Source organism: Trachinotus anak, unplaced genomic scaffold, assembly GCF_046630095.1.
Source record: "Trachinotus anak isolate AG129_WGS33_773 ecotype Australia unplaced genomic scaffold, CSIRO_AGI_Tana_v1 ptg000012l, whole genome shotgun sequence".
Lineage (NCBI taxonomy): Eukaryota > Metazoa > Chordata > Actinopteri > Carangiformes > Carangidae > Trachinotus > Trachinotus anak.
The window spans coordinates 12,903,886-12,928,154 of record NW_027273863.1 but is presented as its reverse complement, the minus strand read 5'-3'; the positions used below and the strand labels follow the sequence as shown (position 1 = coordinate 12,928,154).

At 44.7% G+C, this 24,269-nt stretch overlaps 1 protein-coding gene across 2 annotated transcripts in view; it reads left to right on the top strand.

Annotated features, from left to right (window-relative positions):
- Positions 1-5,400: 5,400 nt before the first annotated feature.
- Positions 5,401-24,269, top strand: part of LOC139629056 (ephrin type-B receptor 1-B) — a 152,292-nt gene continuing 133,423 nt past the window's right edge. Inside the window, exon 1 of one of the 2 annotated variants that reach the window (XM_071491404.1) lies at positions 5,401-5,628. In XM_071491404.1, the coding sequence (XP_071347505.1) occupies positions 5,568-5,628 (61 nt within the window). In that variant the 5' untranslated portion in view covers positions 5,401-5,567. The remainder of the gene's footprint in view (positions 5,629-24,269) is intronic. The other variant, XM_071491405.1, reaches the window with a different exon arrangement.

The following is a 24,269-nucleotide window of genomic DNA, read 5'->3' as shown; positions in this document are numbered from 1 at the left end:
AACCATATAAAAAAAGTTAAAAACAGTATGCTTGTATTTTTCAGGCATTTGGGTCAATGCAGTTTTGCACAAAGTACAGCACAAAGCAGTACAAGCCAGCTGCAGCATTTGAGGCTGGACTCTATGTATTGTCACTCTGTTAACTTTCCAGACCAAAACATACCTGAAGACAACTGTCCTGCAAATCAGACAGAGGATAAACCATTTGTGTTCAGTTATATCATGGCCTTTCCTCTGTCATTTCCGTGAAGACAAATGTTATGCTCCACTTATGCTGTGGTTGTCTCTTCATTTGTCAGCCATCCAAGTTTTCAGGTGTGTATTTATGAATACAGCCTCTTGGGGCTGCTCTTGAATACTGGTACACCTGTTACAAACCATCCACACCATCTACATCCTCGGGTAATATTTAGTTAGTGGACATTTCAGTCTACCAGTGAGTTCATCTGTCAGAAGGTACTCTCCTCCACTGTGTTCAAGCCAGACTTGAGTGCTGCACTTTTTGTATTCAAATGCAGCACTGCAGTTTCATTTGCTGGGCTTTGCAGAGGTCAGCCTATGACAGGGGATCAGTGTATGGTAGACAGAGGGCAGATTGATTTGACCTCAGTTTTTCTCTCCCTCCCCACCGCCAGATGTTTATCCCATTTAGCGTGACGGACTGAGGGGATGTGCGCAGTTGTGTGTGCGCCTTCCGTCCATACGTGCCTGTACGAAGGACTGGCCCTGGCTGAGGTTGATAGATTGCACTGAACTATCTGTCACAGGCCAGGGAGGGGAGAAAAAGACAGGTCGGAGGAGACGGAGGGGTGCATTTTGATGGTGTCCCTGTGAAACAAACAACTAGACGAAAACGAGTGGGATAGGCTGTCACTAGGAGCTGACGTAAAGTGATGAGCTGTCAGGCTAGTTTTGTTTTTCCTCATTAACAAGTCCACCTCCTAAATGTTGTTTTCTGTAGCCAGAAAACTACTTTATGAGACTCTCCAGTCAGCTAACCCACAATAACGTGTTCAGGGATACAAAAAACAATTTACCATGTGTCAAATGTTGTTGTTGTCAAGGCGCCTCTTTTGAAGGAGGTGGAAAAGGTTGATGCATAATTTGAAAGGTGTATTACACAAGAGGGGGATAAGGCCACATGGTTAATAGGAAACTTTCTTAAATGCTGCAAGAGAAACAAAGGAGGTGAGTGAATGAGAGCCCCATTAACCTCTGTGATTAGAGATCCCTAATCATGAGCAAATGAATGCCCCCTAATCACCACAGCCATCAAGACAAATAATTAATTAGTGAGTTGTTATGGGGCTGGTGTATGATTTTGGATGTTGTTGGAGTTTGTGTGATTTTGTGTGTTTTTCACACTGGCCTGGCAACACCTTTTGAGAGATGGATTGGGTCGCTTGCTGCTAGAACACTGTCTGCAACAGAAAACCCTATGGCAGCTGACAGAGCATGGAGTGACTGAGTAGGGGGATGCGCCAATTTATTATCCATCATTCTGTGTTTGAGTCAGCCGCACTCACATGCACGCTCAAGTGTGCACACATGTATACACATACACACACACACACACACACACACACACACACATGCAAGAGAATAAACACAAGCTGAAACACAGCCTCTTGCATGTGAACCCAGAGTCAATCTCTGTCTCTCTGACACACACACACACGTGCACTCATGCACTTGACAAAAAACAGGCTATAATGAAGCTCTTACTCATTCAGTGCTGAGCAGAATCTCCTCATTGTGTTGTTGTGATTAATGGCAACTAAAGAGCTTGAATCTTGAATAGAATGAATGTGAGCTAACGACTTATTAATCAAATTGCGATACTTAAAACAAATAATGGTTTCACTGCATCTCTGCACGGAGAAATGGAGTGTAATCCCTCTCCCCCTCCCTCACTTACCCACACAAAAACATGAACATTTATCGAGTCTCTATTCTGTCCATGTGCACGGGTACAGATGCGCCTTTCGGTGTGCTGCTCTGTGTCAGAGAAGTGCAGTGAATGTCTCTGAAGGGTCTGTGTGCGGATAGCAGCGGACAGGTACCATCAGTCTTGGCATCATTGGCAGATTAATGAGAGTGCTGTATTTAGCTCCTGCCCTGTCTCCCTTGCTGACCTACTGTCACACACTGTCGTTCTACTCTTGAAACTCAGAAAACCATCTTATTCCTTGTTCGAGTTTCTACCACAAGCATTACACTAACCTTCAAACTTTTTATAAACTGTGGTTAAATCCAACTGGCTGGCACACGCAGTGAGATTTTTTTTTTTTTTTTTTACAGCTCTTCTACGTCTATATTTTTGGTCCACTGTAGAAAAGCTGTCTGTTTTGTACTTTGCAGTATAGGAAGAGGTTGGCATTTTGAAGCAAATGTAACCAACCTCATGCATCCCCCACAATGATCCCATTTCCCATCATGTCTCTTGAGTTGTGACCCAGAAAGTACAACTGTGTCTGGGACTCACTAGAGAGTCCTGACCCTCTATTTGGGGAACACTGGTCCAGAGCACATCTGTATTCAGCCCTAGCTCTGTACTCATATTGTCAATGGCCTGGCCAGCACCCAGACTTGTGACGATGGATGAGGCGAAAGCCTGGCCTAATAACCAGTCTATCCCCCCAGGGTGGGTGTAGCACTGCACTCCTCTGTCACCTGGGTCCCTGTGCTGTTTCCATATTGACTTAGGCATTTCATTTTCATGCATTCATATTCATCACCAGACAAACCTTCCCAGCTTCTGCGCTCTCCGGGAAACCTCTCTCTTTTTCCTATGACTGTTTCATTATAATCACCCACCCCTTCTAGTGTGTACGTCTGCTTGTCACCAACTATACTGCTCATATGCACTCCTGTATCGCAAATCCAGATAATGAGTGTGCGTCTCAGTAAACTTTGAACTCCCAATTCCTTGTGTACAGCACATATTGTTGTTCTTACTGTTGTTGTCAGTGTAAAGAACAAGCTATACACCATTTTGTATTTCCTGCCTGACTCCATCAAAAAAAAAAAAAAAAAAAAAAAACTTGAGCTGCGATTTTTTTCCAGCAACCAAACAGGAATCAGGAAACAGGAGACAGGGAGGAGAAATGTAAAGGTCATGGCACATTGGTCATGGAGAGGCAGATACTGGCTGGATGTTTACAGGTCAAAATCGCAATAAATTTAGGGTCAGCTCACAGAATGCAGGGAATGGAAAAACATTTAATCAATCACAAGTCCCAGAGCAACCACTTGGTGAGGTTGCATTTTTATTTTGTTTTGAATCTGGTCTTGAATTGAGAAACGGAGGAATGGAGGAATGAAGGAAAGAAAAATAGAACTGGGATGCTGCACTTGTAGGCTTAACCACACAGAAAAAAATCAGGCCACGGAGAGAATGAGAGGCTCTCTACAATGTGTTTGGGCTCAGTATTGGTATTGGGCTGAAGCTCTTGAGCTGAAGTATGCAAGTGCTTGTGTGGCTTTGTGTGGATCATTATCAGAGTGCTGTGTGGGTGAGCGACTGCACGCACATTTGTGTTATTGTATGCGTGCGTTTGTCTATGTGTGCATTGTAAGGCAGGATGTGCTACAGCAGCAGCACTATTGTCCCTACAACCCCTCATACTCTTCCTTCCTTCCTTCCCACCCCCAGGGCGTGGACAGCAAACAGGGACAGATTGCTCTGTGCTGCTCCTGTATTTGGAGATGACCTGTGCAGTCATAGGTGATAATGACTGGCCTCGTGACAAATAAGGCCAGGTGGCTATGAGAGGCCTACAAACCAGCCAGCACCAGGGGCCACGCTGTGCTGCGCCATGTCACACTATAGGGCCACTCCTCACCACAACCATTAAAAATGACAAATGCTCTCATCAACTGCTTTCCCAAGTTAGCAACCGCTGTCTGATGCTCCTGAACCACTGTGTCTGCCCCAGTTCATCTGCTGGCCTTTGCCACAATTGGAACAACCATTTATTAAGTGTGAGTCACTTTTCATTTACAATGTGTTTGAGTTTTGTCATTGTAAAGGTTAGGAGTTGAATCGCAAAGGGGCACAAAAGATAGATGTGGTGAAAACAGTTCAGGCTTGTTGGACAAAAAACAGCTGGCCTCTTTAGGGTCAACACAAACTAGAAACTAGGCGTTTATTTTATAAGCTACGCAATATTTTGAAAAAATCTACTTTTCAATCCATTCAAATCCAAAAAAAGTAAAGCAGGTAAAAAGTATCTGGGCCAGTGTGCTGCGAAGGGACAGCACTGAGGTATTAGGCCATTCAGTGGCCCGGGGTAAAACCAGGCCTACTCAGGCTGTAGATTAACAACCAAATCCCAATTCTTCTGCTCCAGGGACTTGAGGGACATATCTAGCCCAAGACAGGTGTATGGTTCTGGGCTACATTGTGGCAACTGCCCCCTTCCTCTGCTGAGGCAGACCCTGGTTCTCTGGGTCCCTGCGGGGGAAAAGCTCATTGTGTGTACCATCTGTTGCAGCACACGTGCAGACAAAAGGGGCAATGGGGCAAAGGGTGCAAGCTGATGTGCACCGCCTGTTTAATATCATTATGAGGTGCAGCTGAATTTTCCAATGCTATTAAGGAACATCTTGATGGTAAATGGGGTCTGCACCTGTGTGAGCATAATCAGAGAGTGAGGGTGCCAGACCATGGATCGGGCTGCTTGAGACTTTTTCAAAAATGTATGGTGTCAACGCGCAGAGGGGTTTAAAAGCCATAGACCCTGCTTTAACTGGGTGGGTGGAAGAGTTGGCAAACAAATCATCAGGCTGTTGTTTAGTAATGAAAACAAAGTAAACAAACAAACAAACAAACAAAAAACACAGCTCAACTAGCTTTATAATCTTGATTATACAAAACATGCTTATGATGACTGAAAAATGTAACATCCTCAGTTGAGTGTAAAACTCACAACCAGGGGAAGAGGGAAAAAAGCCACGTGACATCAATGAGTCTGATTAATGGTTCAACAGCAGGATTAGGTTGAATCACAGGCTGACAGACCACTGAACAAAGTATACAGCCGTTTAGATCGTCTCCCATGGGGGTGGGGGGTGAGGGGGGGTAGGCTTGGCTCTAGGTTTTACCAAGCGATGCAGTGGCTGCAGCAACCCGACTGGTGGCGCTATTTCCCTTCAGTGCAGCGGACGCCGCTTCAAATAGGTCAAGGAAAAGTTTTGTGTTTTGACAATGCGCGGTGGGCGGGGCGGGGGGGGCTGTCGATTGGCTAGTGAGTTTCAGCTCCCAGTCGGTGATTGGCCCCGGCGCTCCACTGGGGCCGTGAGCAGGCAGTGTAGGGTCCCCCCACCCCCTCCCCACCTCCCCTCCACCACCACCACCCCCATCCCCTGCTCCTCGCACCCCCTCAGTCCCTACACTCCGCTCTTCCCCTGCGCCGATTGTCACACATTGTTTACTACGGCTTGAAATGTGACTCACAACACGGGCTATCTGGTGGAGTACCGCTCTGACAACCGAGGGATTCTTTTGACGCGCGCCGTGCGTCTTTGGTTATTTGGGGACACGCTGTGGAGACTACCCTTCTGCCATGACAGTGGATTTGTTTGCGCTTTTATGCGTGCTGGTCATCACATCCTCTGCGATGGAAGGTAAATGAGAAAATCGGGATTTTACTTTTTTTTTTTTTTGTTGTAGATTTGGAAAAAAAAACAAAACAAAACGCTCCTCCTCGCCAAGACGCGCTCCGCACCTCGGGGATGCTGGGCAGCGCCGAGCCTCCGGCGTGTACACACACACAGGGATGACATACACGTGGATCGCAGCAGATCGCCGCGGTCATCCCTTTCTGTCGGGAGCGGCAGTCCTCCCGACAGATTCTGCGTGTGCACTTGGAGAGGGACACTTTGTCTGATTTGAATCTGATTTTTTTTTTTTTTTTTTTTTTTTTTGCGGTTTTTGCGGTAGTTTATTAGCGGCTGTATAGATATGTTTCCCCACTCTTTAGTCTTTCTCGCTCTGTACGACCGAGTGCAGGACGGGAAGAGTCTCCTCAGTAAACTGTAGCTATCGTTTTACATTGTCATTGTCTCATGAGAAATTAGTTAGAAAGGAAGGTTGCATTGTCAGTAGCTGTCACGCCTCCAAGGATTCCTGTTACGTTTTTCTGATTAGATTGTACATGAAATACTATTACCACAAGCTCCAGTGCATCGTTCTGTAGCATGTTGAATTGCCCAGACAAACTCTTAGATCGTGCATTGTGCTGGCTGTAAATCTTCATGTAACCTGGATTTGATGCTGGTTGAAATTTACATATTTCACTTTTAGAAATCAACAACTCAAAAAACAAACAAAAAACAAGAAACACTGGGCTGCCTCTCCCCTTTTCTCAGACTGTCCCGGTATTCTTTTCTCTTCATCCATCCCCATTTCCTTCTTTCTGTCTTTGTCTTTCCTATTTCCGTCTTTCGTTCTCTCACACTCCCATCTGGACAAGCACTGGTGCCACCAGTAGCTAATATCTCCTCAGTTAAACATGTTTTTCATTTCCGCTGTGGGCCCCTGGGGACCGAACACTGGGCTGTGGCCTCAGACAGTAGCTGCTGGATAGATATCCCAATAGCACCACAGTGTCTTCTCTCATTTTATTGTCCAGTAGCTCATCCTCACCAATAAAGCATGCGCAGGAACTCACCAGCTTCCCCGTGGCTGCCTGTATCCACTCCCAAAAGCATAAATAAGAAAATGAAACGCACAAATAAAACGAGTTTTCTCACATGCAGCTTTTCTCTTTAATCATTTACAACTCTGCTCCTGGACTGTTCCCAGCTCCGGCTGTTCTCTGTAATTCGGTGGTGGCTTTCTTGTTTGTGCTCATCAGATTTCAACACAGCTATGGATACCAAACCCAGACCCAAATTGCTACCTCTGCGAGGGTGGATATTTTCAGGTTCAAATGTTTACCCAATGTGAAATGACAGCAGAAATGTCAATTCCGAGAGATGAGTGGAGGAGGGGTTGGGAGGAGTGAAATTTCCCTGCTTGGAAAGGGGTGTGGGATTTCTACTTAAAAAGATGGGATGAGAAAGAAACAGATGGGCAGGGAGATGGCCCCTGGGTTACCTCAGTAACAAGGATGAAAGTGATTTCCTTGTTTGGGTCGCTAATTGAAAGGAGGTTGTCCCATGGGCAGGTTAAAATCTTCACTGATCTGAACTCCAATCTGTTGCTCTTTCTTTTTTTTGTTTGCTTGTGTGTGTGTGTGGGTGTGGGTGTGGGTGTGTGGGTGTGTGTGAGAAAGAGAGTGGAGCCATTGACCACATTATCCCTGCCTTCCAGTCGCCCTTAATCTGATTATGAGTCCAAATCAGCCAAGTGTCAGAGATCTGTGTGTATGCATGTGTGTGTGTGTGTGTGTGTGTGGATGTGTGTTGGTAACTTTAGAGTGAGGAGCAGCCATGACCATATGGACACGTAGTTGTGACGAATTGAATAATTTCTTAGACTTCCCTACATATGCACGCTCACAGTAAACGGCACACACGCCATTAATGAACTGAGTAACTATGGAATGAATGAAACTCATGAGGAGAATGAGGATGGAAGGATGGATGGGTAGTTGATAGAACAGAAAAATGAGATTGAGAATTGAAGGTTGTGTATGCGGTGGTGTGTGTGTTACAGTGTAAAGTTGTGTGTTTGTGTGATGAAGGACCAGAACAATTAGATCGAGTGTGAAGTTGATTATAGAACTTTGAACCTGTTGGATTTAAAGTCTAGGCAGAGCTACACAAATACACACACACACACACACACACACACACACACAGTGACATGCACGCAGTCTCACACACACGAGGACATGACTGCTGCAAACAGAAATTCAGTCACTGACAAGTTATTGAAGAAGGGTGGAGGTGCAGTCAGACCCAAAGCAGAGGGCTAACAGAGAGGAGAGTGAAGGCGGGGATTTGCATGCTATTAGAAAAAGAAGCATGTGCAGCGCTCTGTTTCACCCTCATTTGTCTTCTCTGTCCATTTCTCCCTATCCTCTTCACCTTTTCTCTGCCCACTTTCATCTACACCTCCCTCTTTCCCCGCTCATTTCTCCATCCCACTCTGTCTTCCATAATTCTCTTCACTAATCTCGCCGTTCCCCTCTCTTGTCTCTCTCCTCACTTCTTCTGCTGGCTCTCTCTCTCTCAGCGTGGTGTGCGGATGGTTCTTGCCAACAGCAGCAGTAATTCTCCCCTACTTACAGAGCCATTGCTTATTTCTGTTTGCCCTTAAACCAATTAGGCTTAGATAAGCCCGCTCTTTTAACGGCCTGGATCTGGGTGGCGGAGGGAGGAGGAACGGGGGGGGGGGGGGGGTTGAAACAGCGGTTGACAGAAAGACTGGGATAGAGGGAGATAAAAAGACGACGGAGACAGAAGGAGGGAGGTCTGTGAGTTTCAAAAACAAAAAAAGATATAGTACGCATGTTTTACAGATGAGTAGCCTGAAATTGAACACGGTTGTGGAAATAAGCGAACACTGGGCTGTCTCAGTTATCTGACATACAGAAGACACCTGAGCCATGCAACAACCAGGGTAAAACAGCAGCAGCGTTCAGTATGAATATGATAAGAGAACATTAGTAATGTGCTGTTACCGCTCCCTAAGGATGCTGTGTTAAGTACCTGCACTCTATTGTGGTAATGCCTCATCCTCGGGGGCCAAATGGATGGAACGGAGAATACTGCAGCTTGAATAAACAATAGTAATAAAGCAACAGATAACAGTTATGCTGTTCAGAAGCATTAGCGTGGTTAGAGGACAGAGCATGTTCCAGCCCCTGTCTCTGCAACTGACTGCTTTCCCGAAGTGTTCCTCAACGAGACACTGACTCATCTCTACGGGGGCAAAAGGTGTGATAGCTGACCCGCTGCTCTGACCTCACCACTGAGAGCGGTCAGCATCTGCCTCCTGGGCTTCATAAAGTATCGTATTATTGATATCACTCAGTCAGTGAGCTCCCTTTTTAATCAGAGCAGGGAAGCTACTGGAGTTGTGTTAAAACTGATTTTGAGTGTAGTCAAGTGTAGTTGTAACCTGACAAAAATAACCCCCAGCTTTGCAGGACCACAATTTTGCTGCATGAGTTGTGATTTGGAAAGGCTCGTGAGACATTTCCCTGAGACAGGTGTCTGTTTAAGTGGAGTGTATGCTCCTCTAGATGATTGGTAGTTCTCTGCCTCTCCCGGACATTAACATAACAAATGGATCACAAACTTGGCCGTTACTGGTTTTTGCTACACATCAACACTTGGATTTCTCCTTAAAATATCCAAAATAGGACATGCACTTGCAATATAATGCTTCCTTTGATATATTTTACGCCTGTGCTTTCTTTTCTTGAAAGAGGTGAATAACACTCTGCAGGCTCTCAGGTTGGTCCAATGTGTCTGGTCAGGCTTAAATGATTCTCAGTTGTTTCCCAGACTTAAACCTTGCACCAAATACCCAGCTTGTAGAGAGCTAGACTGGCTTTGTGAGGCTAGTGTAGTGCTGATTTAAGAATTCTGTACTACTCGATGTGAGAGTTGGGCATGCATGCGAGCTCGCCGGCTGTGCAGAGGAGACAGCGTGTAAAAAGAGTCCTGTTGAGTCTAATGGATGTGAATGGAAGATTGCTCCTTTTCCTCTGTCATTTGAAATGGTTAGGAAAGAGAAGAATGAAAATATAGGAGTAACATAGGTCCATGGGTTGAGACTGCAGGACTGAAAGGACGTGAAGGACTGTGTGTGTGAGTGCTCACATGAGTGTGCAAGTGTATTTTGGCCCGAGGCACTACCGCTGACCTGGGACCACCTGAAGTAGAAATCAATTTTCCACTCGTTTTGTGCCACCGTGTGTGTATTGTATATTTGGATGCCTGTGTCGTCAGTAGACTGCTAAAGCCATTATAGCTGGCAGGGGCAGCAGACATGGTCTCCTCCCATAATGGAGCCTTTATTTTGCCCACAGTGAAAAGACTACTCGGTGTTAAGGTGTGCTTACGCAGCCTAGTCGGCTATGACGACCCCAAGTGCAAACCCCTGCCTGCAGCTCCTGTACCTGTAGTGCTGTAAATGTGTTGTGCTGCCTTTCCTGTGAAAGTACTGCATTTGCATTGTGGCAAGAATCTGTGGTCTGTGCAGGTTTTGTATGCTTTTTTCTTTTTGTTTTTTTTTTCTTTTCACATTTTGCAGTATAATGTATAGTGCGTATTTTCTGTTGGATAATATGATCACTCCCTCCGGTCTCTCTCTCTCTGTATCTTGCTCTCTCACTCTCTTGCTCTGTCTCTCTCTCTCTCTCTCTCTCTCTCTCTCTCTCTCTCACACACACACACACACACACACACACAAATACACAGGCAGAGTCTCTCTCACAGTTCACCCTACCCCAGAGACATCTGAGCCTTGGGAAGGCCAGATGGTAGATGCAGGTTGGGGGCTGATATGCGTGTGCACATTTTTGTGTACATCTCAGTGTGAGAATGAATGGTATCAGGGGAGAATGGAGGGAGAGAGAGAGAGTGAAAACAGTAGGCGCTCCACTGTATGTGTGTTTTTGTGCCTATTTGTGTATCTATTTCCATACCATTCCAGACTCGACTTCTTTTCTTACTCTCGCAGAGGAGATGTTTTCTGTGTTTGACCATGTTGTCTCCCTGTGCCTTTGACACATTCCTGTGTTCAGAGATTTGCTGCAGAGATGCTATCGGCAGTGTTAGGTGCCACCCGATTTGCTTCGTGCTTGGCCCTTATCAGAGCAGGTGGCTGACTGTGGGATGAGGGCTGAGGACTTATCTGTGCAATCTCAGGGAGAAGCAGACCCAATGCATCAGCAACACACGAAACACATTAGAGCGCCGGAGTGAAAGCGGTGACGCTCGTGACACAGTTCAACCCCAAACTGTGTGAGTCATCTGTTTCCTGGTAAAGCCAGTTCTCTTAAATGGCGAGGACACAACGTTGGCACAGACGCGCACACACCCACAGACATGCTCAACAAGGCTCGATGTGCACAAGAGCGCAAACTTAGAGATACCCCTCCAGGCTACACCTAGTGGAAAATGGCAATACTTGTAATTGATTGGGCGCAGTGACCCAGCTTCCCCATCGCTCGAGGATGGTGGTGTGAAAAATGTGCTTTTTCTCATTCTTTTTCTGTCTCTCAGGCCCCTCCATTATCACCTGTCCTAGAGATTGGGTGACAGTTGTTCAGTCAGCAGGAAAGGGGAGCCTCTTCGATATTTGTTGAGTTGAGAGGCGAGGAGAGAAAGCATTGATTATCGAGTCTTATTTCCCACTGTTCACGCAGCCTGGCTCCTGGGGCCTCTAGCTTACAGTCCCATATTCACCATTTCTCCTCCATTCCATGGCCCCTTTTCGCCCCTGTCCACCCCAACCCTCCCTACTTCAGCTCAGGACAGTCCAGACCCACAAAGGCTTGTTGTTGACTTGACTTCCTGGCTGTTCCTTCTTCCCTGCCAGATTGTTCTGTTTTTTTTTTGTTTTTTTTTAAGAAGTTTTAATTAAATCTGAGAGTAGTTCTCTCCCACCTTCTCACTCAAAACGTCCTGCCTGGAAATAATTGGTTGTTTCTCTCTGCTTCTCTCCCTCTTTTCTCCCCTCCTCCCTCTCTCACCTGCCTCTTTCCCCCAGCCTTTTTTTTAGTGAAAAACAGATGCATTTATGGAGCATTATAGGGTTTACTACAAGGAAAAAGTGAAATATGAGCCTGTCTCTCTGAAGACGTCGCAGACGCAGCTCTGGCAGGAACAGGAAGGGAGTAAAGAGACTGTTGGGGTTGTAAGCTTGTAGGAACAAAGAGGTTCATTTATGATTGTTATAATGAGATCTGTTTTTGAGTCAGGCCCAGAATGATTTAATTTGACTTTCAAGCCCTGCGGCTTAGGCTTAAGGGATGCAAGTGGGAAGACTGGCGGGACAGAGGCTGACCATGGAGTGAGTGGAGGCAGGTATAGTGGTGCAGTGTTTTTGTAACTTTCAGTGTGTGGGAAACTTTTTAAAGTCTGCAATAAAACTGATAAGAATATCAGTTTAGCACACACACTAGCTCCCTGCATATCGCTGTGTTTATTTAGCAAATCTGTTGCCTAAATGTACATGATATGAAGTTGCTACTGTACAGGAAAAAAGAAACAAACTTTGTGGTACTTTTTGCACTTTAAGTGATTCAGCAGCCCAGAGGATGCTGCCTTTCCAGCGCTCAGAGGAATTAACAGCAGACAGTTAATAGGGCTGAAATTACAAACGCTGGTGGAAGCTGCTTCACTTCTGATTAAATAAAAGCCGGCTTGTCCACGGGCTGTTTCTCATAGGGACTGACAATCGCACACACTCACGCACACACGAGCACAGATGTGAACATGCAAGATCCCCAACACACACATATACACAGCCATCCACACACTTATAGCTTTGATGTGTGGAAAGGAAATGAGTAGAGACGGAGAGCTAAGGGCTTGGGCCTGGGGCCTGTCCCATTATTAATGAGTAAGTGCCACTGCCTCTCCCAGGTTCAGGACATGTGGACATATTTCACCATTTGCCTGCCCTTCTCCTCACCATAAATGTAATATCTTATTAAACACTGGTTTCTTGGCAAGAGAGGGGCAGATAGAGAGAAATTGTCCATGAATATTTGTGCCTCGGTGTGTGTGTCTGCGCTATCGTGAGGAATGGAAATTGTGTGGTGGAGAGAAATGAAGTGCCCGCCCAGCGCAAAATGGAATGCCAGCTTCTGAGAGGGACACTGATGGGGCCAATAAGTAGCAGTGGTGGAACAGTTTTTACCCCGCAGAACACTGAGCCCCTCTGCCAAGCAAATTTCTGCCTGCCCTGCACTGCACACTTCTCTAGCTGGATAAGAAGAGAGTTTTTTTTTTTTTTTTTTTTTTTTTGGGAGGTAATTAACTATTGATTTGAAGCACAGAAGGTAATGGGAAATGAGTGGACAGCATCTCGATCTACCAGCAGTTGCCTGGCTGCCTTGACTACAACTAGAAAAGTGACAGGGTGACAGAGGCACTTCCCTAAAAGAGCCAAGGTCAGAGGTGTTTTGTTTGGTTTTCAAGTTCTGTTGTCTGGATTTAGGCAAAGAGAATAAACAGGAAAAAAAAATAGACAAGGAATCAGGAGCCTGGGAGTGTCTGTTGGTTGAAAATTCAAGATTGTGCTCATCTAATATTCAGTATTACAGAATATATTTCCCCCAGTTTGAATATTTTATTATATTCATGTTTTGTCTTGATGGCCAACTTGACAGACTGATCCCAGCCCATGCTGACCTATTGACCCACCCTCTCCTTCATGAATAGTTATTACAGTATTGGCCAAGGGGAGTCATTTTAATGTGATGCATCCAGAGGTCACACCACAACCAAACAACCTTGTGTCATAAATCCTACCCTAATAATATAACATTTATTTTTTTTAGCAGATGACTAAGTAAGTCTAAGAGGAAATTTCCCACATAGACACGCTGCTGTGTTCCTTCCTCTGCGTCCTCCTCCTACAGACCCATGTGCTGTTCTTTTTCTTAGAGGCGAGTTAGAGGACAAGGATGAGGACTCATTTGTGAACGAGAACAGAGGGGAAGAGGGACGAAGAGACAGAGGGGGAGAGAAGGATAGGCCTGTATCTGCCTACGATCTTATTTGTGCTAATGAGGAGGCTGGTGGTTCTGGCTGCTAACCCTTAAGCACATCCAGCCCGTTAGAGTGTGTATGCCTGCATGTATCTTTGTGAGAACACATCTCCTTGAATGTGGGGAGTGTGATTTGCCTTTTCATGAGAACTCATTGGTAATGAATGATATGGAGAGTCTTGTTTGTTGCAGTGAGTCATGCCTGTGTGTGGACTTGCTGTTTAGTGTTAGCTTGTGGATTAACGTTGCGATTATATCTATGAAGGATGTCTTGATTCGACTTGTTAGCATAGCAGTCTCAGGCATACACTCCCAACCCAAACCTCTTCTGTAATGAGTATAAAATTCATGCCCCCCTCCAATTGTTCCCTCCCTCCTCATCCCTTATTCCTATGAAGTCTTTCCCCTCCTTGCTTTCTCCCAAGGCTGGGCATTTAAAGCGGCATGCCTTTGATGTGAGCTTCACACACTGTTAGACACCCACTCATCAGATTGACACTGATGTCTGGGTGGAGTCTGCCCATCTCTGAGAGCTGGGGAAATGAACTGCTGGAATATACTGTACACACATATGGCGTGAAGTAAGGTAGATTTAAATAAAGTAAAGTGGAATGCGGACACGAGTGAACAGATGTGCTCATTCAGATGCACAAATTTTCTAGTATGGCCACGCTGCACTCAACTGATGATATGTCAAGATGACAAACGTCCCCACTGAGCCGAGCTGAATGTAATTGTACAGCAGCTTTCCAGGGCTGCCTTTTACAACTGTGTCATATCAGTTGTAGAGGAAATTCTGTTAATATCAAAAGATACATCATACATGTGATGTGAGATTATAAATGTGTAATATCAAATGCTGGCCTCTTTTATCATAAATTCTCTATATAAATGCATAGCAGCACTGCCTTGTATCTCTCCTACAGGCTCAGTAAATGATGAATGATTTTTAAATGCCTAACTAGGCAGGAAGTGTGTAATGTGTGTACGAACAGTGAGTGTCTGTCTGGTTCTGTTGTCTTCTCAGAATTGCTTAGCTTAGACTGAGCTAAACTTGTTTTCTGCTCTGCAACTGAATTTGTGAGTGTGTGATATGCAGTTTCATATCTGTTATTATTATTATGATGGGGATTTGCATAGTTTTTTAAGGTACAGAGCTGAGCAATGTCAACATTTGACGTAACAAAAGCCACAGGTTTGATAACTATTTAATGCAAAAATACTAAGAAACAAACAAACAAACAAAAAAAAAATCAAACAACTGTTTTTGTTGAAAGTGTTTGACCAGCATCTCCACCACTACAGGAACAACAGGAACCACTGCACCAACACTTTCTTGCATCATGATGTCCTATACAAATATTGTCCGTCACACATCACTGATTAATGATTTAATCAAAACGTCACACAGCCGTTGTAAGGTGTAGCTAAAGTGTGTAATTTAATGATCATTTAACATGCCATTTCTGTTCACTCCAGCAGTTCATCATGACTGTAGGTTCTCAGGTTGCTGCCTCCTAGCACCTAGACTATATATAAAATATACAGTGCAAAATTTGAATAGTTCCCCTTCACTTTACTTTACCACAGAATCTTATTCTGTGGTAAAGTAAAGTAAATCTTAAATAAAGTAAATCTAAAGTAAATCTTCTAGAACCTTTATTCTAACTTAACATAATGTGCAATATAAACTCTTATAACTTCATATTTAATATACATTGGAATTATATGTGTGGGCTTATTTTTTCAAAAAAAGCTTAAGTTCGTTGAAAGCCCTCGCTGTGGATATTTTGTAGACACATGCTGATCTCTGTCAGGGAGGTCTTGGATATTTGTCTATATTTATTTATGACTTTTATGCCAGAGAACACAGTGCATTTTCCCTGTGAAAGGGCATCATTTCAGTATTAGAGTTCTTTAGTTTGAATGAAGCGCATTACTCAGTTCCTCCCAACCATTTCAGGTGGATTTATCATGTTCCAACCTGTGTGAATGTCAATACTGACTGTGTAAAACCAATCACAAAACGGCGATCCCGACTAAAGCAGCTGGCCAAGCAGAGTCATGCAGGGATTTGTTGTTGTGACAGTCTCCCAGGCTTTTGTTCTCCTTGCCTCAGACAACACAAAACAGGTTAGGGCGATGGAGAGACAATGCCTCTATAATTGTATAGATTTAAAGGCTGTGCGTGAGTGTGTTAGGCCACTGTGATTTGCAGACTCACGCTTGTTTTTGGTCAAAGTTTTTCTTTTCTTTTCTTTTCTTTTCTTTTCTTTTCTTTTCTTTTCTTTTCTTTTCTTTTTTCTGACCAACTACTGAAATCATGTTTTTGTCTCTCTGTGTGCTTTCACCCACAAATTATGTGTTACTATGTAATGATACTGTCCGTGTTCTTTTATGTGTGTGGAGTAGTGTTTGGGTAACAGCTGATGACGCCCCTCTTTGAAACTGAATAAAAGGGCTCCATTAAAATCTTAACAGCCCACCTGGTGCCGATCATGCTTATGCTGTTTGAAAAACTGAATGTTCTCAGCCCAACTGTTGGCTTTTGATTCTCAACCCCTCCCAAAATCATCCATCCATTTTCACATATCTGAAAACCACTGAAAAATGTTGACTCACCTAACCCAAGGTGGAACAGAGAGACACAGATGTGCAATGCTCTCTTCATGTGATGGTTATGTCTCCTGACAAGGTCACTGAGTGAGCCCCCACGTGTGTGTTTGTGTGTGCGAGCAGATCCCAGCAAGTATAAAAAACAAAAATCACTCAGCTTGCTCTAAAAGGGCTTTCAGACACCTGTCAATGATTGGCTGAAAGAGGACACCTTCGCACTGCTGTTATTGACAGTTGAAAACGCAGAGGAAGTGTGGAGAGTGACTTGCATTTCTGCACATGTTCTCAATCAACTGGAGGCTCAGGTAATGCTTTGAAAATCTACTTCCTTTGATAAACATCATGCAGCAGCTTCTAAAAGGAAAAGCATGATGGATGGTCACAGTGCCTCTAAAAAAGCGGAAAAGACAAAAGCAAACACGAAGCCTCTCTCTCTCCCTCTCTCTCTCTCTCTCTCTCTGAATCTCTCTCTGTCCGTTGCCTTGGCTGTGAAGATTGATTGTGAATCGTCCAGGATGTATGAGCGGTACGATCATATCATGGATCACAGCATGGGGAGGGAATGACAGATGTCGTGAGCATCCTCTGTTTGTTTGAGAGGCGAGTGTGTGTCTGATGGATTGGTTGCGTTCGGTGGTTACAAGGATGATTTGTCATCTCTTATGTGTCTCTTTGTGTTTTTGTAAATATTTAACAGGGCAAACAAAGGGTTTGTGCGATGTCCCGAAGTTGGCGAGTAAAACTCCAAAAGAAACAACGGTGTATCACTTCAAGGACATTAATATTTTAAATATGATAGAATTATAAGTCACAAATTGCTTTTAGATGTATTTTAGTTGTATTTCAAATATTGTCTTCATGTTTCCACCTCCTCTTTTGGATCTACGTCCACCACTTCCCCAAGCACAGATCTTTTTAATAGAGCTTTTATCCACAAAAAAAAAAAAAAAATCAGTTCTATTACATGAATATTCCTTCCAGATTTAACATGACTCCAAGAAATGGGGCACCTCACTGGGATGATGGGTAGTAAGGGGGCTACTGAGAGAAGGGTTAAGTGTGTTTCAGTCAAGGTCATTTTGAATGGCATATGTATCCTATTTAGGAGCCTCCAAAACTACTGAGCAGTGTAGACATGAAACAGTGTTGACAGCTCTGCTCTGCTGTGATTTCTACAGTCACACTGGAGATTAGTTACTGGACCAAACACTCTCTCTCTCTCACACACACACACACACACACACACACAGACTGCACAGGCTCCTCTGTTGTGAGCTGGACACTAGATCGGGACATTAGTATGGACGGCCATTTCTATGCTAACAGCTCCTGATTGCTTTGCCTTTCACATCGTGGTGGCATCAGCACATTGCTAATTGACAGATAATTGCCAATAATCACGTGATGGATCAGTGAGAGTGCAATTAAAGGAGCTTGCTGCAGCTTGCCAGTTCCTTTAAGAAGTCTGGACCCATCAGTTTGTCCCTGTTTAGTAGAGCAGGTTAATCGAATATGTTTTTGCAAGAACAATTTTGGGAACGGTTCCCGGTCAGTGTTCAATAAACTTGGGGTCACGTATTTTCATTCCAGACCTTTAGATGTTTTATGGAAATTTTTTGGAGGCTCACTTAGCAGTTTGTATTATTGTATTTGTATTTGCTGCTACCTCTGCGAGAGATAACAGTCAAGCGCTTGTAATAGGATCCTGTCTGCTGGGAGAAGATGGAGGAAATCACTGGGAACAGGAATGCGCTTGACTCGCTCGTTTGGGTCAGTGAAGGAAGTGCCGGTGTGTGTTTGCGTGTGTGCGTACGTGTATGTCAGTACAGGCGTTTCTGTGTGTTGTCCAAAACTGTGTTTGCTCAGCGATAGAAAAACTGAAATGTGATATGAATATCCTCTCCATTCTTCCATGAAAGTACCTGAAAAAAACCCCTGAGAGGGGCCCATTTAGGCCTGCTCCCAGACAATACAGTACAATGCCCCTGATGACAGCCTAACTGGAGGAGGAAATAGCCCTGCTCGGGCCAACATAATAGCGGAATATTCTGGAAGTCACAGGAGGGATTTATGGAAGCAAATAGTCTTTTTCTAACATTCATTGGAACAGAGTGTGTGTGTGTGTGGCGTGCATTTGTGTGTCTGTGTGGGGTGTGTGTGTCTGACATACTGACCCTCTTTTCTGTATGTGCATCACAGTCTGTGATGTGCTCGATGTGTGAATTGGAGCCTTGCCTAGCCCGTCAATCAGATGAAGAGATCATTAGAGGTGTCACACTCAGATCTCTCATCTCTCTAATCAGCTGTCATACTAACAACACTAGCTTCTACATGTGCCTGTTTCATGATCTGGAGCTGAACACACAAAGAAATTTACAACTTTTCAATTTTGTTTAGCTTACCCATTGTGAGCACCACTCGGTTGTCCTCTCTTCCCATGATGATCTAGTGGGCAGAAGATGACTCCATCTTGGGGTCCATATGGACCCCATGTTGGAGTCACACTGCTCTCGAACAGTGGGGGAATGGCAATTAGCGCCACATTTGCTGAGGATGGCATGGAACCAGAGACCTGTCACCTCTGCTTCACAGCTCTGTCTTTGAAGACATGCATGTGTATGTGTGTGCATGAGCTTTCTGTGTGTGTGTGTGTGTGTGTGTCAGCATGCATTAGGGGAGGGAGAATCATATCACGGCACCTGCTTCACAGCAGGGGACGGGGCTGCCTCACCGAGACAAGGTGTGTGTGTGTGTGTGCGTGCGTGCAAGGGGGGAAGGGCAGGGTGTAGCTATGGCATATTGTGTGTGATCAGAGGCAGAGCAGCATCTAGCATCTAAATGCATGCGGTTACTTGTAATCAATGTTACCGCAGTTCCCTTTGGGTATGCTAATGCATTCTAAAATGCTAATGTATTTCAGTGCCAAACCCTTAAGTTGTATCATATGAGTGAATGAGCGATCATGCACACAGTGGCGATGAGATGGAAATCTGCTTGAGGAATGTCATACAGTATCTTGGGAAAATGAATTCCCACACACAGTTACTGGGAAGCCGCATTGCACGACTGCTGGTATATGGATTCCTTAGGCGGCAGCCATTGCCTCATGTTTGCTAGAATTATTTGATCACCGTTTAAAAGGCCCTTTGATCTCTGTAGTGGAGGACTGATGTGACACAAAATGGTCGGCAACCCATTGAGGTGGGCGGCGAATTTGTGTCTCTGATAGGACAGGCTGCAGTTGCCCCTGGAGACTGGCAATTTCAAGAACCCCGCTTTGAAACCCCTCCTGATCACAGAGCACCTGGATGTGATTATTTTAAATTTGGGAACAGTAAAGAAATATCCTCCTCATCTCTGTCTCTCACTGGAATTTGTACGTTGGAGTATTTGTGTGTTTACCTGAATTTGACGGGATAGAGAGAGACTGTGTGTGTGTGTGTGTGTGTGTGTGTGTGTGTGTGTGTGTTTCTGGGTTTTGTTGGGCCACCAGGGTGATTGTTTCTTTTGACTGACCTTGCTTAGACAGACACACCATTGTTAAGATTTGCATGTTGGCAATGTCCCTCATGGTGTGTAGGAGCTCCTTTGTTTTTCTTTCTGCTATTTTTCTCAGTCCTGGGGGACCCAAACACTCATTCATATGATTAACACACCTTCACAGCACAAAAAAGGGTCGTATGGAGTGGGCCTGGATTGATGGGGTCCATGTAAAGTAGAGACTTCAAATTTATTTCCTGTTTGGTTTCACTGTTTTTAGTCGGCCTTAATCAATAATTCTCCCTCTGCCTGTCTCCCTCTCTCTCTCGCCCTCCCCCATTACAGCGGCAGGTTGTGTAACATGTTGGTCGGCTTTGTACTCACAGATGATGACTTCTGACAGTTGCCCACACTTCTGGAATTAGCTTTGTAAAGCGAGTGTTCGTGTGCATGTGCGCTCTATGTGTGTTTTTTGGATAAATATGCCCGCTTGTGTGTTTTGTGTGTGTCTGTGAGCGCGCATGCTGATGACAGCTGACAGGGCCCACGCTTCTTAAATTAGCCTAGCTGTCTGGCCCTTGGGGAAGGCATGGATGTTCAGATATAGAGGGAGCTTTAATGCTACAATCCCTGCTTTCCTTCCCTATAGTATCGAACCATGCTAGTCCCGCTCCTCTGCCTCCGAGTCAGAGCGAACTTATCCCACAAACGATTACGGCAAAAGGGGAATCTGGAACTGAGCCCAGCGCCACTTTCAGTGTTTATCATGGAAATGCTTTTCCCTTTTTAGTCTTTGAAGATGGCTCGCAAAGAGAAAATGGATGAAAAATGTTTTGCCTCTGCTTCATATTTGCACATTTTCTCGAAGTGTGCATGCTGTTGCTTTAAGATATTGAGTTTCTTTATGGCATTGAGTTGCGTTGAGCCTACAAAATATTTACATTCAGCATCTTCACTGTCAGCACTCCAGTAATTTATTCACAGCATAAAGCAGCGGAGAGGATATTGTCAGCGCTGCATGGCTTGCAGTAACTCTAGAGTCGCAGAGGTTTGTCGGGGACATCCCATCACTAATGAAGTTCAGTAGGTTAGTGGTTTTTAATGTGAGTCAAATGATTTTGGTATGTGGAGGTGATCATTGTGGCACTAGAGTGTATTGTGTGCCATTGTGTGTATGTGTGTGTGTCTGGGTAGATGAAGGAATGAAAGGGTCCCCATGTGACTTGGGCTTTATTAAAGAGAAGTTAATGAGTTCCCTTGTCTGCCTCTCTCATTTTTCCTCCCCTCCCCATTTATTCTGAGCACCATCTCTTCTCCATACTATCTCTCTAATATCCCTCTCGCTCACGCTGTTGCTCAAACTATATTCACATTCTCCAGCGTGCTCCCGTGCCCTTATGAGTAAATTACAAAACTGAGATGCTGCAGCATTTGGAGTAAAAATATAAAACTATTTTGTAACATCCCAATCTCTGCTGCCCTTTCCTCTCTCCCTCTTGCTGTCTGTCGTTCTCCTCGTTCCCCCGTGCGCTGGGAGAAACTCGCCTTTATCACTGTCTGCTAGTTGGATTTTCATGCTAATTCAAGCAGATCCATCTGACTAATGCTGATCACAGATGTTCTGCACTGTCCCTAGTGCTGGCATGCGTGCATGTTAGTTAATTTGCGTTTCTCATATCACAGCGTTTGATTCTTTTTGATGTTCAAAGATCCTCTCACAACAAAGTGCAGATTCCTCGCTTTTGAAAATTCGATCTCTCTAAATCAAATAGCTGTTGCGGGGGCGTTATCAGGGACGCTAATAATTTTTCACACTGACTCGGTCTCAAGTGTTTACCTTGAGGCTGCATAAAAAGTGCCCTCGCAGTCTCTCATGTTATACTGAGCTATCCTGTGGACTTCACCTGCCCAGCCAGCCTGTGTTGTGTTGTGCAGAAGTCAGAGTAAACTGGAGTAAACTGATGACCGGTGGCTCTTTGTAATATTTCTTAACTTAAGGAGGAAGAAAAGCCTGTGGACAGAGGAAGAGAGGCAGAAAACAGAAGAGAAAGAGAACAAGGCCGATAGGACATAGACAAAGAGGGAGCCATGTTCCTCCTTTGCTCTCTCCTGAGGCACAAAGAGCAGCCAGTGACCTGACGTGCGAGCGAAACAGTGCTCCACTGCTGTAGCATCAATCTGCTTGTCCTACTGCAGAGGCAGGAAGAGAACAGCAGCATGAACACAGCCCGCTTTGTCACTGCACACTTTGTGCAGTTGCTTCTCTGTCATGGTCACTGGAGAAATTACACACAGAAAGCAGACATGACGGCAAGCACACATGCACAGCAGTCACGCAGAAATGGAACCGGTGCTCTGCTTCCTTCTAAAAAATAACTGTGACATGAGAACAGCAGGTATAGCTTGAGTTAAGAAAGGGTTTTCTCTCAGCGTCTCACCACTCCTCTGTTTCTCGTGTTTTTCCCCTCCCCATCTCCTGCTACATTTATTTATTGGAGCTGCACATGAATGAACAAAGATCTGTGCCTATGCTCTTGCAGCACAATGGGGTTTTGAACCCAGTGTATTCCATGTCATCCAATTCCATTCCAGTCTTTGTACTGGATGCTTTTCCCTCTCACTCCTGCTGACTGTAGCCATCTGGGCTTTTGATCCAGTGGAAGTACTCTGACAGGACTATTTGAGGGGCCAAAGGAAGAGAGATGACATTTTATTGCAGCAAATCCATAGGAGGGACATGCGGGGGGCACTACCAGAAGTCGGGGGGGGGGGGGGGGGGGACTGTCTTAAAAAGGCAGGAGGATACTGTAGCTGTCTGGAAGATCTATGGAGTGTGATGTGACTGACATGGAATGCTATTTGTTGGATCCTCATTGGACAGGGCGAGCTGACACATCTGTGGCAGGCAGCCAAATCAACCCTGATTTACGCCACCCCACCATCTAGAAGGGGGCCTGCCCAGTCACCCAGCCATCACAGAAGATGTATTGTGAGGGGTAGCACAGCATCAAAAAACAATCACTCACACACACACACACACACACACACACGCACACACACACACGCACACACACAAGATCTATGATGAGCGAGTTAAAGTATCTCTAGTCACAAGTTATGGCTGGTCATGTTTGACGTATATAAATTTCCCTCGCACTCACAGACACAGACATTGGCTGCCTCTGCTGACAGCTATTTGTTAAGAGGAAGCCATTACTGCAAATAAAACAAATCTGACTGCATGTTAAACATTTAGAAAACCCACAACATGTTCTCCTGCTGTTCGCCCGTCACATTGCTGTGGTTCCAGGCACACACAGCAGTAGCAGAGAGTGTGGACGAGATTGAAATAGTGAGATATGGTGTGGAGGGGAAAAAAGAAAGGGGGGTTTTAAGTAATTGAGAAACCAAGAGAGATCCAGAACATTTTGATATAAAATAGAGTGGTAAGATATAAGTGGTGGCAGAAGTTAAGATTTATACGAGAAAAGAACTGGTCACCCATGGAGAAATTGAGGGCAGTGATTTAGAAGAGAGGAGATGAGGCAATGCCATTCTCGCTGAATAGCTATTATGAAGGTAGCAGGGTAGGTGTTTGACTTGGAGCCTGTGTGAGGGAGTTCTTCAGCTCATCTTGATAAACCTCTTCTTCCCTGGTGTCTAAATAAAGGATTTTCCTTAGCTAGACACAGTTGGGTTTGCTTATTTTCTAAAACTGCATCAACCTGTTCATTATGTTCAAGCAGAGAAGTGGTAGTGAATTACAGTGCAGGACAAAACCAAAGAATCTGAAACTGCTTGATTACCAGCTACAGCAGCGGTGCTGTTATTGTTTTCACCCTGTGAGCTTGTGTGTTTGTGTGTGTGTGTGTGTGTGTCATCATGGCAAAATGTGGTCCTTGAGACACCATTTGTAGCAGGAACTACCACAGAGTTGGTTTTGAGTACTTTGGCAGGTGTTTATGTGTCTGTGGACACATTTTTTCAGCGTGATAGTCTCACAAACGTACCGTCACGAAATTATAACAGTGTGGCTGATCTACTGTAAGATTAATTAATTCACACGCAACACTATTAACAACCACACATAGACACACACGTACCCTGTCCTGAAGAGGTGCTGGTAATTCCAGTCTCCACACGTTGCAGTTGAATGCAGGTTCAGCCTTGTGAACTAAATTAAAACTGCAAAGTTGAGAAGTTGAGAAGTTGTCTGTCCAAGACAAAGACGCAAAACCTAATAACAATCGCATCTGCAGCAATCTCCCAGTGCGTTTGATCACGCTCAAGCGAGCACCCAGTGTGAGTCCCTGCGGGCCAGGAGGAAGGTCAAGGCCGCAGCAGGTTAATTGAATTCATTTTAATTTATTGTAAATAGTTTGCTCATATTTTAATTGTAATAGTCTAATTATGTAAATTTGCATCATTTGATGACTGCTGTGTTTTGGTGCCCTCTGCTGTTATTCACCTGCAGTGGTGAGGTGTTGACAG